The sequence below is a fragment of the Hyla sarda genome, chromosome 3 (genome assembly GCF_029499605.1).
Source record: "Hyla sarda isolate aHylSar1 chromosome 3, aHylSar1.hap1, whole genome shotgun sequence".
NCBI lineage: Eukaryota > Metazoa > Chordata > Amphibia > Anura > Hylidae > Hyla > Hyla sarda.
Window position 1 is genome coordinate 101761014 of NC_079191.1, and position 12890 is coordinate 101773903.

At 41.6% G+C, this 12890-nt stretch overlaps 1 protein-coding gene across 6 annotated transcripts in view; it reads left to right on the forward strand.

Moving 5' to 3' along the window:
* DOCK10 (dedicator of cytokinesis 10) overlaps positions 1–12890 on the forward strand; it is a 431686-nt gene that overhangs the window by 331998 nt on the left and 86798 nt on the right. For all 6 annotated transcript variants that reach the window (XM_056564788.1, XM_056564791.1, XM_056564789.1 and 3 more), the window contains exons 31-34: positions 178–222; positions 1553–1728; positions 8351–8467; positions 12070–12181. In XM_056564788.1, the coding sequence (XP_056420763.1) occupies positions 178–222; positions 1553–1728; positions 8351–8467; positions 12070–12181 (450 nt within the window). The remainder of the gene's footprint in view (positions 1–177; positions 223–1552; positions 1729–8350; positions 8468–12069; positions 12182–12890) is intronic.

Consider the following 12890-nt stretch of genomic DNA (forward strand, 5'->3'; position numbering starts at 1 on the left):
GGTGGTGGAATTTACAGTGGTTCTATAGGCTGAAGAAGGTCCAAAACACTACTAGATGGATGTCTGTAATAAAGTGGTCATTTAGCGTATGCCCCTTCATTCGTTTTGGCAAATTGAAATTTCTAAATATAGACATTAACTGTTTCATGCCTTTTTTTTTCCCCATACAACATGAAGATTCTGTTACACCTACAGACTCTACAAAAGCGTACCATGCTTTAGGTAAGTGCTCCCTTAAAAAGGTCCAAGATACTTTGCAGCAGCTGCAGTATAGTCATTAAACTTTATTTCTAAAATTCAAAGTTATCCCCTATCCATAGTAAGTAAATGTTGTGGGTCTGATCACTGGGACCCCCACTGACCATCAAAGTGGAGAAGAGATGTCCCTGTAATGAAATGAGCAGCCTACACTCCATTTATTTTTTTAGTGGGGCACTCAGCAAAGGATGGAATCCAAAAATGAATAGGAATAACTTTAAATTGTGGCAAGAATGGGAACCAGACATAACTTTCATGCCTCCTAAACCATGGCTGTTTCTTGCCCCGCCAGCCTTAATTGATAGGTCTCTCTATTTGCAAATATAGAAAAATCTATCATACAAGGCTGTCAGGCAGAGAGAAACCATCTCTACCTGACAACATGAAAGTGATGATAGGTTCCCTTTAGGAAAATCCCAGAGTCCACAATTACATGTTATTCCTTGTATGATGCAAAGCAATACAATTTATGGATGTTATTTTTTGGTTTTCAATATCTCTGTATTTTTTGTCACTCTCTTTCATTGTCTACTCCCAGGAGATAAATTCCTGTCCTGGTCATGTGTAATGTATCATAGCTGTGACTATGTCCTGCAATTACATGACTAGGACAGGTTTTTATCCTGTGAAAATAATTAGGTTTCCCCTTAAAGGGGTACTCCAACCATAGACATCTTATCCCCTATCCAAAGGATAGGGGATAAGATGTCTGACCGCAGGGGTCCCGCCGCTGGGCACCCCCGCAATGTTGCATGCGGCACCCACCTGTTTCTTGTCCAGAAGCGCTGCAGGGTCTCGGTCGAGACCACGGAAACAGAAGTCCGTGACGTCAGGACTCCGCCCCCGTGTGACGTCAGGCCCCGTCCCCTCAATGCAAGTCTATGGGAGGGCCGTCACGCCCCCTCCCATAGACTTGCATTGAGGGGACAGAGCGTAACATCACACGGGGGCAGGGTCCTGATGTCACGGACTTCCGTTCCTGTGTTCGCGACCGAGACCCTCCAGCGCTTCCGGACAAGAAACAGGTGGGTGCTGCATGCAACATTGTGGGGGTTCCCAGCGGCGGGACCCCCGCGGTCAGACATCTTATCCCCTATCCTTTGAATAGAGGATAAGATGTCTAAGGTGGGAGTACCCCTTTAAATGACAACAACAAGCAGAGATCTTAAAAACTGGGGAATGTATTCAAAAAAGTATATTGGTAAATTATACAAAATAAATGAACATTTATTTGCTTGAACTGTTATTCCTCTTTCTTAGCATATAAGAAGTATAACATCTCTGTTTTTGACAGACATGCCAGAGTACACCTTAACAGATGACTTTTGTCGAAAACACTTCTTGATCGGCATACTGTTAAGGGAGGTTGGTTTTGCACTGCAAGAAGACCAGGATATTCGTCACCTTGCCCTGACAGCCCTGAAGAACATTATGGCTAAGCACTCCGTTGATGACAGATATACAGACAAGGTACCTAGAACCTTCATTGCTTTTAACAACAAGGCAAATGTTAATTTTGGAAAGCCATGTGGAGTTGAGCACCAAATCCAGGTTCACATGTGGAGGTCGCACACAGCTGGGTGCAAACTGAATATAATACTGCCACAAACACTCCACATCCTGAATATAATACTGCCACACATTATGCCCCCTAAAAACAGTTGCTCCACACAATGTGTCATCTGACTATGGTACTGACACACACTGTGCCCCCTCAATTAACTGTAATATGCTGTGCCCCTTCATTACTGTAATACATTGTACTGTGCTTCCTGTGCCGAGTCGTCCTGTACCATCTGGACCCCAGAACGATATGTGAGTAGTCCATTCATCTGGGGAGGTCTTTATTGTTGCAATTTCCATCTGCTGATGAAAATTGAAACAATATTTGTCATAATTTGCATACAGGAAAAGGTTTTCCATTTCGTTAACCTTACGAAAATGAAAAATGTTTGTCAAAAAAATTATGATGTCGGAAAATTATTGTCAACGAAAATAACAGTGGCTCCCCTTCCGCATTAATTATAATATGATGTGCCCTTCTGAATATAACAGTATTGGATACTCACCTGTCCCGCCCCCACATTGTCCTCTGCAGACTGCAGTTGCCGCTCTGGCCTTGGCTCGTCAGTCCTAGTAGAGGCTGAAAGTAGCCTGGAGCTGTGACGTTTAGGAGGCAGGGCCCATAGACAGAGCAGACAGGCCCTGCACTTCGACAATACAGCACAATACAGCTGAGTCGATATTGTAGAACGGTAGTTTATTAAATAAACTACCCAGTTCACCATTTGGATACAGTGATCAAGCTGACAGACAGAAAGATTGTGTCAAGCCTGGGAGCTGCTTAAAGGGGAGGTCCACGTGGCTGGCGGCAGTGGTGTGCCAGTTGTTTACCACTGGTCTACTCTGAATTTACATCACCTATTAGTTAGCTTAAAGGGATTATCAAAGAATAAAGATCATCTAAAACACTACTCCAGTAATTGTCTATGAAACAATGAACTCATCTATGTTCATAAGTCCCATAGAGCATGAATGGATCAGCGATTAATCGTGCACACTTCCACCTTATTTACTCGGGTGGACAAATGAACTTTTTTTCTCATAATCGTCAGGCTCCCAAGAGTTTGACCCCCACTGAGGAGCGTGTTATCCCCTATTCTGTAAAAAGAGTATATGTCTTAATCTTGGGATAACCCTGTTAATTTGTACCACAATTGTGGCGCAATTCAGAAGCACATTGGGGAAACTCTATCATTGGTTTTACCCTGGTTTAGTGGTGTACATTTGTCGCACAGTGGCCCTTATTTACTAAGAGTGTTGTGTAGGTTTCTTTGTGGGTTTTAATTCCCTACAATTTATTTTACCACGGTATTTACTAAGGTTTCCCTACATTTTCCACTTTCCCTACACTTTGCTTTTTTACACATGCTCTGATCTGTCGGGTTTTCCTCAGCTGAAATCCACCACATTTTATATGGAAACCTTAGTAAATATGTTGGGTTTTTGTGAAAATGTGGGGAACACGCCCCTTTTTGGAGACCACACCCCCTTTCCCCGGCAACCACGCCCCTTTTCCGTTGTTTTTTTTTCAATTTTGGCACAAATTCTGGCGCAAAATCTGGCGAAAACAGAATTTCTGGCACAATGCGACAGAATCTGGCGCACAGCCCGACAAAACATGTCGGGTTTGCAATAGTAAATGAGGGCCAGTTTGTCTCAGATGCTATTTAGAGACTTTTCATTGTGACTTTTGCTTTAGAAGGTTTTTCACAAAGAACATACCAAGTGGTGATTTTAGTTGATATCATGCAGTGGTCAGGAATTTAAGATGCACAACTTTTCAGTTTGTCGCATCTTTTGTTGCAACTGTGCTAACTTAGCACAGATTTGGCTTACAAAACTAACTGCAAACAGTATTATTAAAAAGTTGCAGAGGGGCACCATACAAGGTTGAGTACTATAAGAAATAAATGCCATGTTATAAATTTGGTGAAGGTACACAGAGGGGTATGTATGAAGGCTTTTACATAGTTTTTTTTGACTGTGTTTTGTCGCTATTTTCTTTATTTGTTACTTTTTGCGACAAACTGTTGTGCCAAATGGTTTAGAACATTATCACTGATTTGACGGTGTTAGTCGTGATTTCAGTTGAAATCATGCCTTGGTAAGGAATTAGTTAATTGCAACTTTTTGTTTGGCGCAAATTTGGGCGCAATCATGTTCGTTAAGGTGCAAACTTACACCAAGATAAAAATGACAGAGAAAGTAGCTACAACAATAAAAGGTAGGACATTCAAACACTGGCCAACCAAAGTGCGTTACAAATGTTTGTTTATATGAAAATATTTTGTTTCCTCCAAAAAATAATAATGTAGCAGTTACACCAAGACAATTTTTTTTTTTTTTTTTTAAATAAAATGTTTTATATAATAATGTTTTTTTGTTTTTTTTAATATGCTTTAGGAACGTCACATAACTGTGATTTTTGAACAAAAAGGACCTAGCTGTGTAAGGCTGCATTCACATCTCGTTTTGTACATACGGGCGCCAGATCCGTATACTACGGTTTTAGGTCCGGTCAGGAAACCGCATACGGGTCAAAACTGAGCTGACCGGAGTCACCGTTTGACTCCGGTTGGCTCATTAAAGTAAATGAAGTCACGGGCTGATCCGGCTGGGGTACGGGAGCGCCCGGTTTGCCCCTCCCCCAGCCGGATCTGGCGCCGTATGAACAAAACGAGATGTGAATGCAGCCTTAGATTTACCTTTGTGAACCTGGCAAAATTCAAAGGTCAGAATTAACACTTTTCAGCTGCTGCAACACATCCAAAAATTTTTGCCTCAAATTCTGGGGCAGGAGTCTGAGCCTTTTGTAGGGCTGCATTTGTGCCAAAATTACAAATTTACATGCAACAATTGATAATTTTGGCACAACTACGCTCCATTTGATGCAAAAAAAACATACATAAAATCACACATTATTGATACATACCTTCCACAGTTTCTACCACACAAATTAATGGGGTAAAAAGATGTTCACCTTCATCACCCAGTGCCACATTTAAGCCATTCCCCTTTTACTGAAGTCTTGTTTGATATGGTGGATATGGTTATTTTGTTTGATATGATGGAAAAAGTGTTTAACCCCTTGCCGCAAATGGACGTTCATTAAAGTCCATCTGTGGCTCCCGAGGTATGACGCACACTCAGCAGGTGAGCGCACATCATTCCCGGTGGGTCCCAGTTGCTATAGGCAACCAGGACCCACGGCTAATGCCAGACATCTCCGATCGGGCTGATGTCTGGCATTAACCCTTTAGATGCAGTGATCAAACTTGATCGCCGCGTCTAAAATGAAAGTAAACATTGCCGGTTAGCTAAGTGTTGCTGTTCAGGACCGCCGTGATGAATTCACGGCATCCCGAACAGCTTGCAGGGCGCAAGGAGGATCCCTACCTGGCTCCTCACTGTCCGATCGCCGAATGACAGCTCCGTGCTTGAGATCCAGGCAGGAGCAGTCGAACGCCGATAACACTGATCAATGCCATGCTATTGCATGGCAGTGATCAGTGTAGAAAATTAGTGTGTGCAATGTTATAGTCCCCTATGGGGGCTCTAACATTGCAATAAAAAAGTGAAAATAATGTGTTAATAAATGTGATTTAACCTATTCCTTAATAAAAGTTTGAATCACCCCACTTTTCCCATTTAAAAAAAAAACTGTGTAAATAAAAATAAACATATTTGGTAGCGCCATGTGCGTAAATGTCCGAACTATAAAAATACATTGATAATTAAACCGCATGGTCAATGGCGTACACATAAAAATATTCCAAAATAGCGTATATTTGGTAATTTTTTATACCATAAAAAGTGATCAAAAAGTCAGATCAAAACAAAAATGGTACCGATAAAAAATGACCACCTCTATATGGAAAAATAAAAAAGTTATAGGGGTCAGAAGAGGACATTATTCAACGTATTAATTTTGGTGCATTTAGTTATAATTTTTTTTTGTAGTAAAATAAAATCAAACCTATATAAATTGGGTATCCTTGCGACCGTATGGACCTACAGAATAAATATAAGGTGCAATTTAAACTGCACTGCGTAGAAACGGAAGACGCTAAAAATTACAAAATGTTTTGGGTTTTTTCAATTTTGCCCCACAAATAATTTTTTTCTGGTTTTGCCGTAGATATTGTAGTGAAATGATTAATGGTATTACAAAGTGAAATTTATGGCGCAGGGAACAAGCCCTCACATGGATTTTGAGTGGAAAATTTAAAGTGTTTTGATTTTTTAGAAGGTGAGGAGGAAAAACAAAAGTGCAAAAATGAAAAATCACCAAAGAGGGAAGTGGTTAAAACACATAAATACAGTGGGGCAAAAAAATATTTAATCAGCCTCCAATTGTGCAAGTTATCCTACTTAAAAAGATGAGAGAGACCTGTAATTTTCATCATAGGTATACCTCAACTATGAGAGACATAATGAGAAAACAAATCCATAAAATCACATTGTCTGATTTTTAAAGAATTTATTTGCAAATTATGGTGGAAAATAAGTATTTGGTCAATAACAAAAGTTCACCTCACTACTTTGTTATTAACCTTTTGTTGGCTATGACAGAGGTCAAACATTTTCTGTAAGTCTTCACAAGGTTTTCACACACTGTTTCTGGTATTTTGGCCCATTCCTCCATGCAGATCTCCACTCCTTTCTTGACCAGGTGGAGTGTTTGGGATCATTGTCATGCTGAAAGACCCAGCCACGTTTCATATTCAATGCCCTTGCTAATGGAAGGTTTTCACTCAAAATTTCATGATACATGGCCCCATTCATTCTTTCCTTTACACGGATCCGTTATCCTGGTTCCTTTGGTTAAAAAAAACAGCCCCAAAGCATGATGTTTCCACCTCCATGCTTCACAGTAGGTATGGTGTTCTTTGGATGCAACTCAGCATTGTTTCTCCTCCAAGCACGACAAGCTGAGTTTTTACCAAAAAGTTCTACTTTGGTTTCATCTGACCATATGAAACCCAGTCCTATTCTGTATCATCCAAATGCTCTCTAGCAAACTTCAGACATACCCAGACATGTACTGGCTTAAGCAGGGGGACATGTCTGGCACTGCATGATTTGAGTACCTGGCGGCATTGTGTGTTACTGATGGTAGCCTTTGTAACTTTGGTCCCAGCTCACTGCAGGTCATTCACTAGGTCCCCCCATGTGGTCCTGGAATTTTTGCTCACCGTTCTTGTAACCATTTTGACACCATGGGGTGAGATCTTGCGTGGAGCCCCAGATTGAGGGAGATTATGAGTGGTGTTGTATGTCTTCATTTTCTAATAATTGCTTGCACAATTGATTTCTTCACACCAAGCTGTTTGCCTATTGCAGATTCAGTCTTCCCAGCCTAGTGCAGGTCTACAATTTTGTTTCTGGTGTCCTCCGACAGCTCTTTGGTCTTTGCCATAGTGGAGTTTGGAGTGTGACTGTTTGAGGTTGTGGACAGGTGTCTTTTATACTGATAACAAGTTCAAACAGGTGCCATTAATACAGGTAATGAGTGGAGGACAGAGGAGACTTTTTTTTTTTAAATAATTGTTTATTTAAGAGAAGTGGATCCATAAGGGAGGAGAAGTGTAAGTCATTCCTTTATATGTCCTATTCCTTTTGAATACACTTCTGGCTTTGGCTCAAAAACTGTAGTGGCAGTTTTCCAAAAACTGCCCGAGAGAAAACCAAGTGGAAATAACTGCATACGATGACATTAGTAAAAACAAGAAAGAAAAGAAAGAATCACGTATTCCATATAATAATATGCGTGACAGTATACAATAGAGGTGCTATATTTATCAATGAGAGTGTCATTGAAAGGCAATACATAGTTTACTGGTGTTTTAGTTACAAGTCTGTGAGAGCCAGAAATCTTGCTTGTTTGTAGGTGACCAAATACTTATTTTCCACTATAATTTGCAAATAAATTCTTTAAAAATCAGACAATGTGATTTTATGGATTTTTTTCTCATTCTCTCTCTCATAGTTGAGGTATACTTATGATGAAAATTACAGGTCTCTCTCATCTTTTTAAGTGGGAGAACTTGCACAATTGGTGGCTGACTGACTAAATATTTTTTTGCCCCACTGTATGGTGCACATTATGTACAGTAGGTTTATGTCAGAATTCTGAAGCATTTTCAATAGTAAATCTGCTCCAGTGTTTCTCCTGCCAGTTCTCTGCTCTCTCCGTAAAACATTTTCCACCAGCACCTGAGTACTTGGGATATGCTCAAAACTGACACAAACATTAGTGAATGTAGTAGACTAGGTTTTGGCAGTCTTTAGTATGGTCATCAGCTCCAGGCCAAAGAGTCAGTGAAGGAATGAGACATAACAAGGAGGATTGGCAGCACTCACTACATTGGGTTTATGTCTCCCTGGCATTGTAATACGAGGCTTTTTAAACATTTGGTTGAGAATTTCAGTGCAGATACCATTTCTTGATTATGAAAATGTTCTCCATGTTTTAGCTTACACATTCTGTTAAAAATTTACTGTTTTGTATATTGTATTGTATTTTTAGGAAAAACAAGCGCAGATAGCTATTTTATATTTACCTCTCTATGGTCTTCTCCTGGATAACATGTCCCGAATTTTCATGAAGGACTTTTTTCCATTCTCACTTAATACATCCAACCAGGTAAGTTTGGAAAGTGTCATTGCCAGAGGGTATTCATTGGGTGGAAAATGACTGCTTTTAGTGTTGTAAGTATTTCCCATTGATACCTTTGTAACACTAGTAATGGAGAACTATTATTGCCTTGGGTGCTCTATTAAAACGGGTGCTCCCGGGAGCTTCGAGTGCACATCTCTAAGCTGGAAACTCTCTTACTGTCCTCCTCTTCTCTTTCGGTGCTGAGGCGCTTGGTGGCTTCTCGGGCCCAACAAGGTGAGCTTGCTCTTCATAAAGTTGAGCGACAGTTGTTGTATGTGAAGCAGAAGTTTTATGAGAAGGGTAATAAGGCTCATACAATGTTGGCTAGGCACCTGCGGGACTGTGCAGTCGCTCAGTCCCCCTCAGCTCTGAAGGACTCTTCAGGTTTTCTCCACTATCATTCTGCCAACATCTCCTGTGTTTTTGTTGACTATTATTCTGTTCTTTACTCCCTTCCTTCTCAGCTTTTGTCTGACCCGGCGGGGCGTGCTGCAGAACTTTACTCTTATCTTTCTCAATGTGGTTTGCCGACTTTGTCGGTTGCAGATCGTGAAGTTTTGAACACTCCTATCACCCATGAGGAACTCCTGGAGGTCCTTAATTCTCTTCCTGTGGGTCGCTCCCCCCGGTCTGGATGGCTTCATCTATCTGTATTTATGGCTAGGCTTGCTTCTCTCTTTTACTCTTTTATGGGAGGTGAGGAGATCCCGCAGACCTTCTTACATTCTTTGATTACCTTGATAACCAAACTGGGTAAGGACATGATTGCTCCAGTTACAGACCCATTGCTCTTCTTAACTTGAAGCTGTTTTCTAAGGTTGTGCTGTATGCCTTTGCTCCTTCCTCCCTACCCTTATACATAAGTATCAGGTCGGCTTCATACCTTGCCACCAGGGGGGTGATAATACTAGGAGGGTAGTGGGTCTTGTTGACTTGATTAATTGGAGGTCTGAGCAGGCCTTGATTCTCAGTTTGGAAGCTAAAAAAGCCTTTGATAGGCTGGGGTGGCTGTTTCTCTTTGCTACCCTACAGAAATTTGGTGTCAATGGTAACTTACTCACTGCTCTGCGGGGTCTCTACTCTTCTCCCACTGCCTCTATTAAACTTCCTCCTGCTCCCTCTCCAATCTTCCCTTTGTTTAACGGTACTCATCAGGGGTGTCAGTTGTCCCCCCTGGTCTTTGCATTGTGCATTGAACCCCTTGCTGCCATGATCCGGGGGATCCGGACATTACTTGCATCACCCTTCATGAATGGGAATTTAAGATCTGCCTATTTGCGGATGACATCCTGCTTACCCTCTCTCGTCCTTTGCTTTCTCTCCCTAACCTCTATAGGGTTCTTCAGCCTTATGGGGTTGTCTCTGACTATAAGGTTAATCTCTCTAAAACTGAGGCACTTCCCCGGAATCTTCCTTTACCTCTGTCTATTCTTCTGCGTTTTTATTATTCTTTTAAATGGTCCTCTACCGCTATTAAGTATCTGGGTATCTATTTTGCCACTCGTTATTCCTCTCTCTATTCCACTAACTTCCTTCCTCTTTTCCGTGACCTTAGGGCTCTCATGGAGAAATGGCTATCGCAATTTATGTCATTTTTTGGACGTATAGCGGCAGTAAAAATTGTGATTCTCCCTAAATTGCTTTATTATTTTGAGATGCTGCCGCTGTCCGCCCTGCTTTCTTTTCAATCGGCTATCTTCCAATACATCTGGGATGGGAAGCATCATCACCTTTCAATGTCAGTTAGGCTGGCTAGCTGGGTTATGGGGGGTTTAGTGGTCCCTGACGTGACTAAATATTATTGGGCTGCCCATTTGCACCATTTAGCGGCATGGTCTATGTACCACACATATAGCCGCTGGATGGAACTTCTTTGGTGTATCCCTCCACCTGCTGTCTCCTTGACACCCTTGTTTTCCCATGTCTTTCTCTAGGTATGTGTGGGGCTATTGTTCCAGGAAGTTTAGGCTGTTCTCTTCTCTTTCTCCTATCCTTCCTTTACCATCCTGATTTTCCCTCTGGTCTGTCCTCAGGAATAGTGCGGGAGTGGGGTTCTGGAAGTCTCTATTGTTGGGCCGATGTGGTAGATCCCCTTTTTTGCTCTCTCTTATCTTTTGATTTGCTAGTCTCTCGCAGGGAGCTCCCCTCTTTTGAATGGTTCCCTTACTTGCAACTTAGACATTATATGTCTTCCATGTTGAGTTCCCTGGCTGTATCCCAGCCCACATGCTTTGAAGGATTGTGCTGTAGTGGACCTCAGACGCGGGGACTTCTCTCCGGCATCTATTCTCTCCTTCTTCATCCCTCAGAAGGTGACCCTACATCACACGTCTTCCTTAAATAACTCTATGCCTTTGTTTTTCTCTGTGTGGGAACCTTGGGACCGCTTTTCTGATCACCAACCTCCGTGAACTACTCTGCTTTTACTCTTTCCCCTTTTTCTTTTCTTACTTTTCCTTTCCTTCTGTTCAGGTTTTGTGAATTGTCTTTGTGTCGGTCTTGTGGTTTTTATGTCTCTCCCCCCTTGTTTGTAGCCTATCAGGCTTTTGTGTTTGTCTTAGCTTGTCATAATCATTTCCCCGCTTATGACCTCCTCGGGGTGGATTTATTGTTTAACATGCTACTCTATTATGACCTGGGGGATTTTGACTGTTTGATCTACCTTATGTCAACTTATTTTGGCTTACTTTTCTGCCTTTTTCAATGTTTTGCTGAGAGTGTTTTGTCCCTGCGACCTTATATGATGATACTTTGCTGATTTCCTTTTTGTTATGTCTTATAACTGAAAAATTCCTTTCAATAAAAATTACAGTTAATGGAGAACTATTGTGCTTTGTACTTATTATACTGCTTAAAGGGGTACTCCACCCCTAAACATCTTATCCCCTATCCAAAGGATAGGGGATTAGATGTCTAATTGTGGGGATCCCGCAGCTGGGGACCCCCACAATCTCCCTGCTGCACCCGGCATTCATTTAGAGCATCGGGTGCAGCGCCTGAGGCTTGTGACGTCACGGCCACGCCCCCTCAATGTAAGTCTATGGGAGGGGGCGTGAGGGGGCATCATGATTGGGATGTGGCTGTGACATCACGAGCATCCACCCTGCATCACCAGTCATCCGGCACGGAGCAAAGTTCGCTCCATGCACCGGATGTCTGGGGTGCTGCTGCCGAGGTCATGGGGGTCCCCAGCGGCAGTACCCCTGCAATCAGACATCTTATCCCCTATCCTTTGGATAGGGGATAATATGTCTAGGGGCAGAGTACCCCTTTAACATGTTTTCTCCACAGGTCTTTATTAAAAATTTTGATCTGCAGTTTTCTGTGTGAGCTCTATTTTCTCTCATTTACACTACCTTTTGTGAGCTCTCCTCCAGGGTTTCTCTCCCGTTCACTATATGAGCTATCAGTTCCACAGACTTATTTATAATAAATACATAGCCCTTTCTCATGATAAGCAAATAAAGTAGAGTAACAGACAGATGAATATATCATATAACTTGCTATTAAATGCTGTGATATGAAATGAATTAAAAAGTGTAAAATTGTGAAAGATTAAGATCTTTCTGCTTCTGTTTTCTTGCAAGGGCTCGAGAGATGACCTGAGCACAGCGACGGCCTCCCAGAGCCAGTCTGTCATGAAACATGCTGCATCAGCAGATACCTCATTTTCTAAAGATGTCTTAAATTCCATTGCAGGTAAAGTCAAGAATGCCAAGAATTTTACTTTGTTACATCTGCATAAACAAAATAATCTTAGAATGTGTTCCACGAATTAGGCTCAGATATGATTGTAAAACTTAACTTTTACTATAAAAATATTATAATGACAAACACTGTGTCATAATTAGTAGTGAATCCAACATAACAAGTGGTAACATAGCACACAGCCTCAGCACATAGTTACATATAGTTACATAGTTAGTACGGTTGAAAAAAGACATAAGTCCATCAAGTTCAACCAGGGAATTGAAGGGTAGGGGTGTGGCGCGATATTGGGGAAGGGATGGGATTTTATATTTCTTCATAAGCATTAATGTTACTTTGTTCCAGGAATGTATCTAATCCTTTTTTTAAAGCTGTTAATTTTTCCTGCTATGACCAGTTCCTGAGGTAGACTGTTCCATAAGTTCACAGTTCTCAGGGTAAAGAAGGCGTGTCGCCCCTTGAGACTAAACTTTTTCTTCTCCAGACGGAGGGAGTGCCCCCTCGTCCTTTGGGGGGGTTTAACCTGGAACAGTTTTTCTCCATATTTTTGTATGGGCCATTAATATACTTATATACATTTATCATATCCCCCCCTAAACGTCTCTTCTCAAGACTAAACAATTGTAACTCCTTTAATCGCTCCTCATAGCTAAGATGTTCCATGCCCCATATTAGTTTAGTCGCACGTCTCTGCACCCTT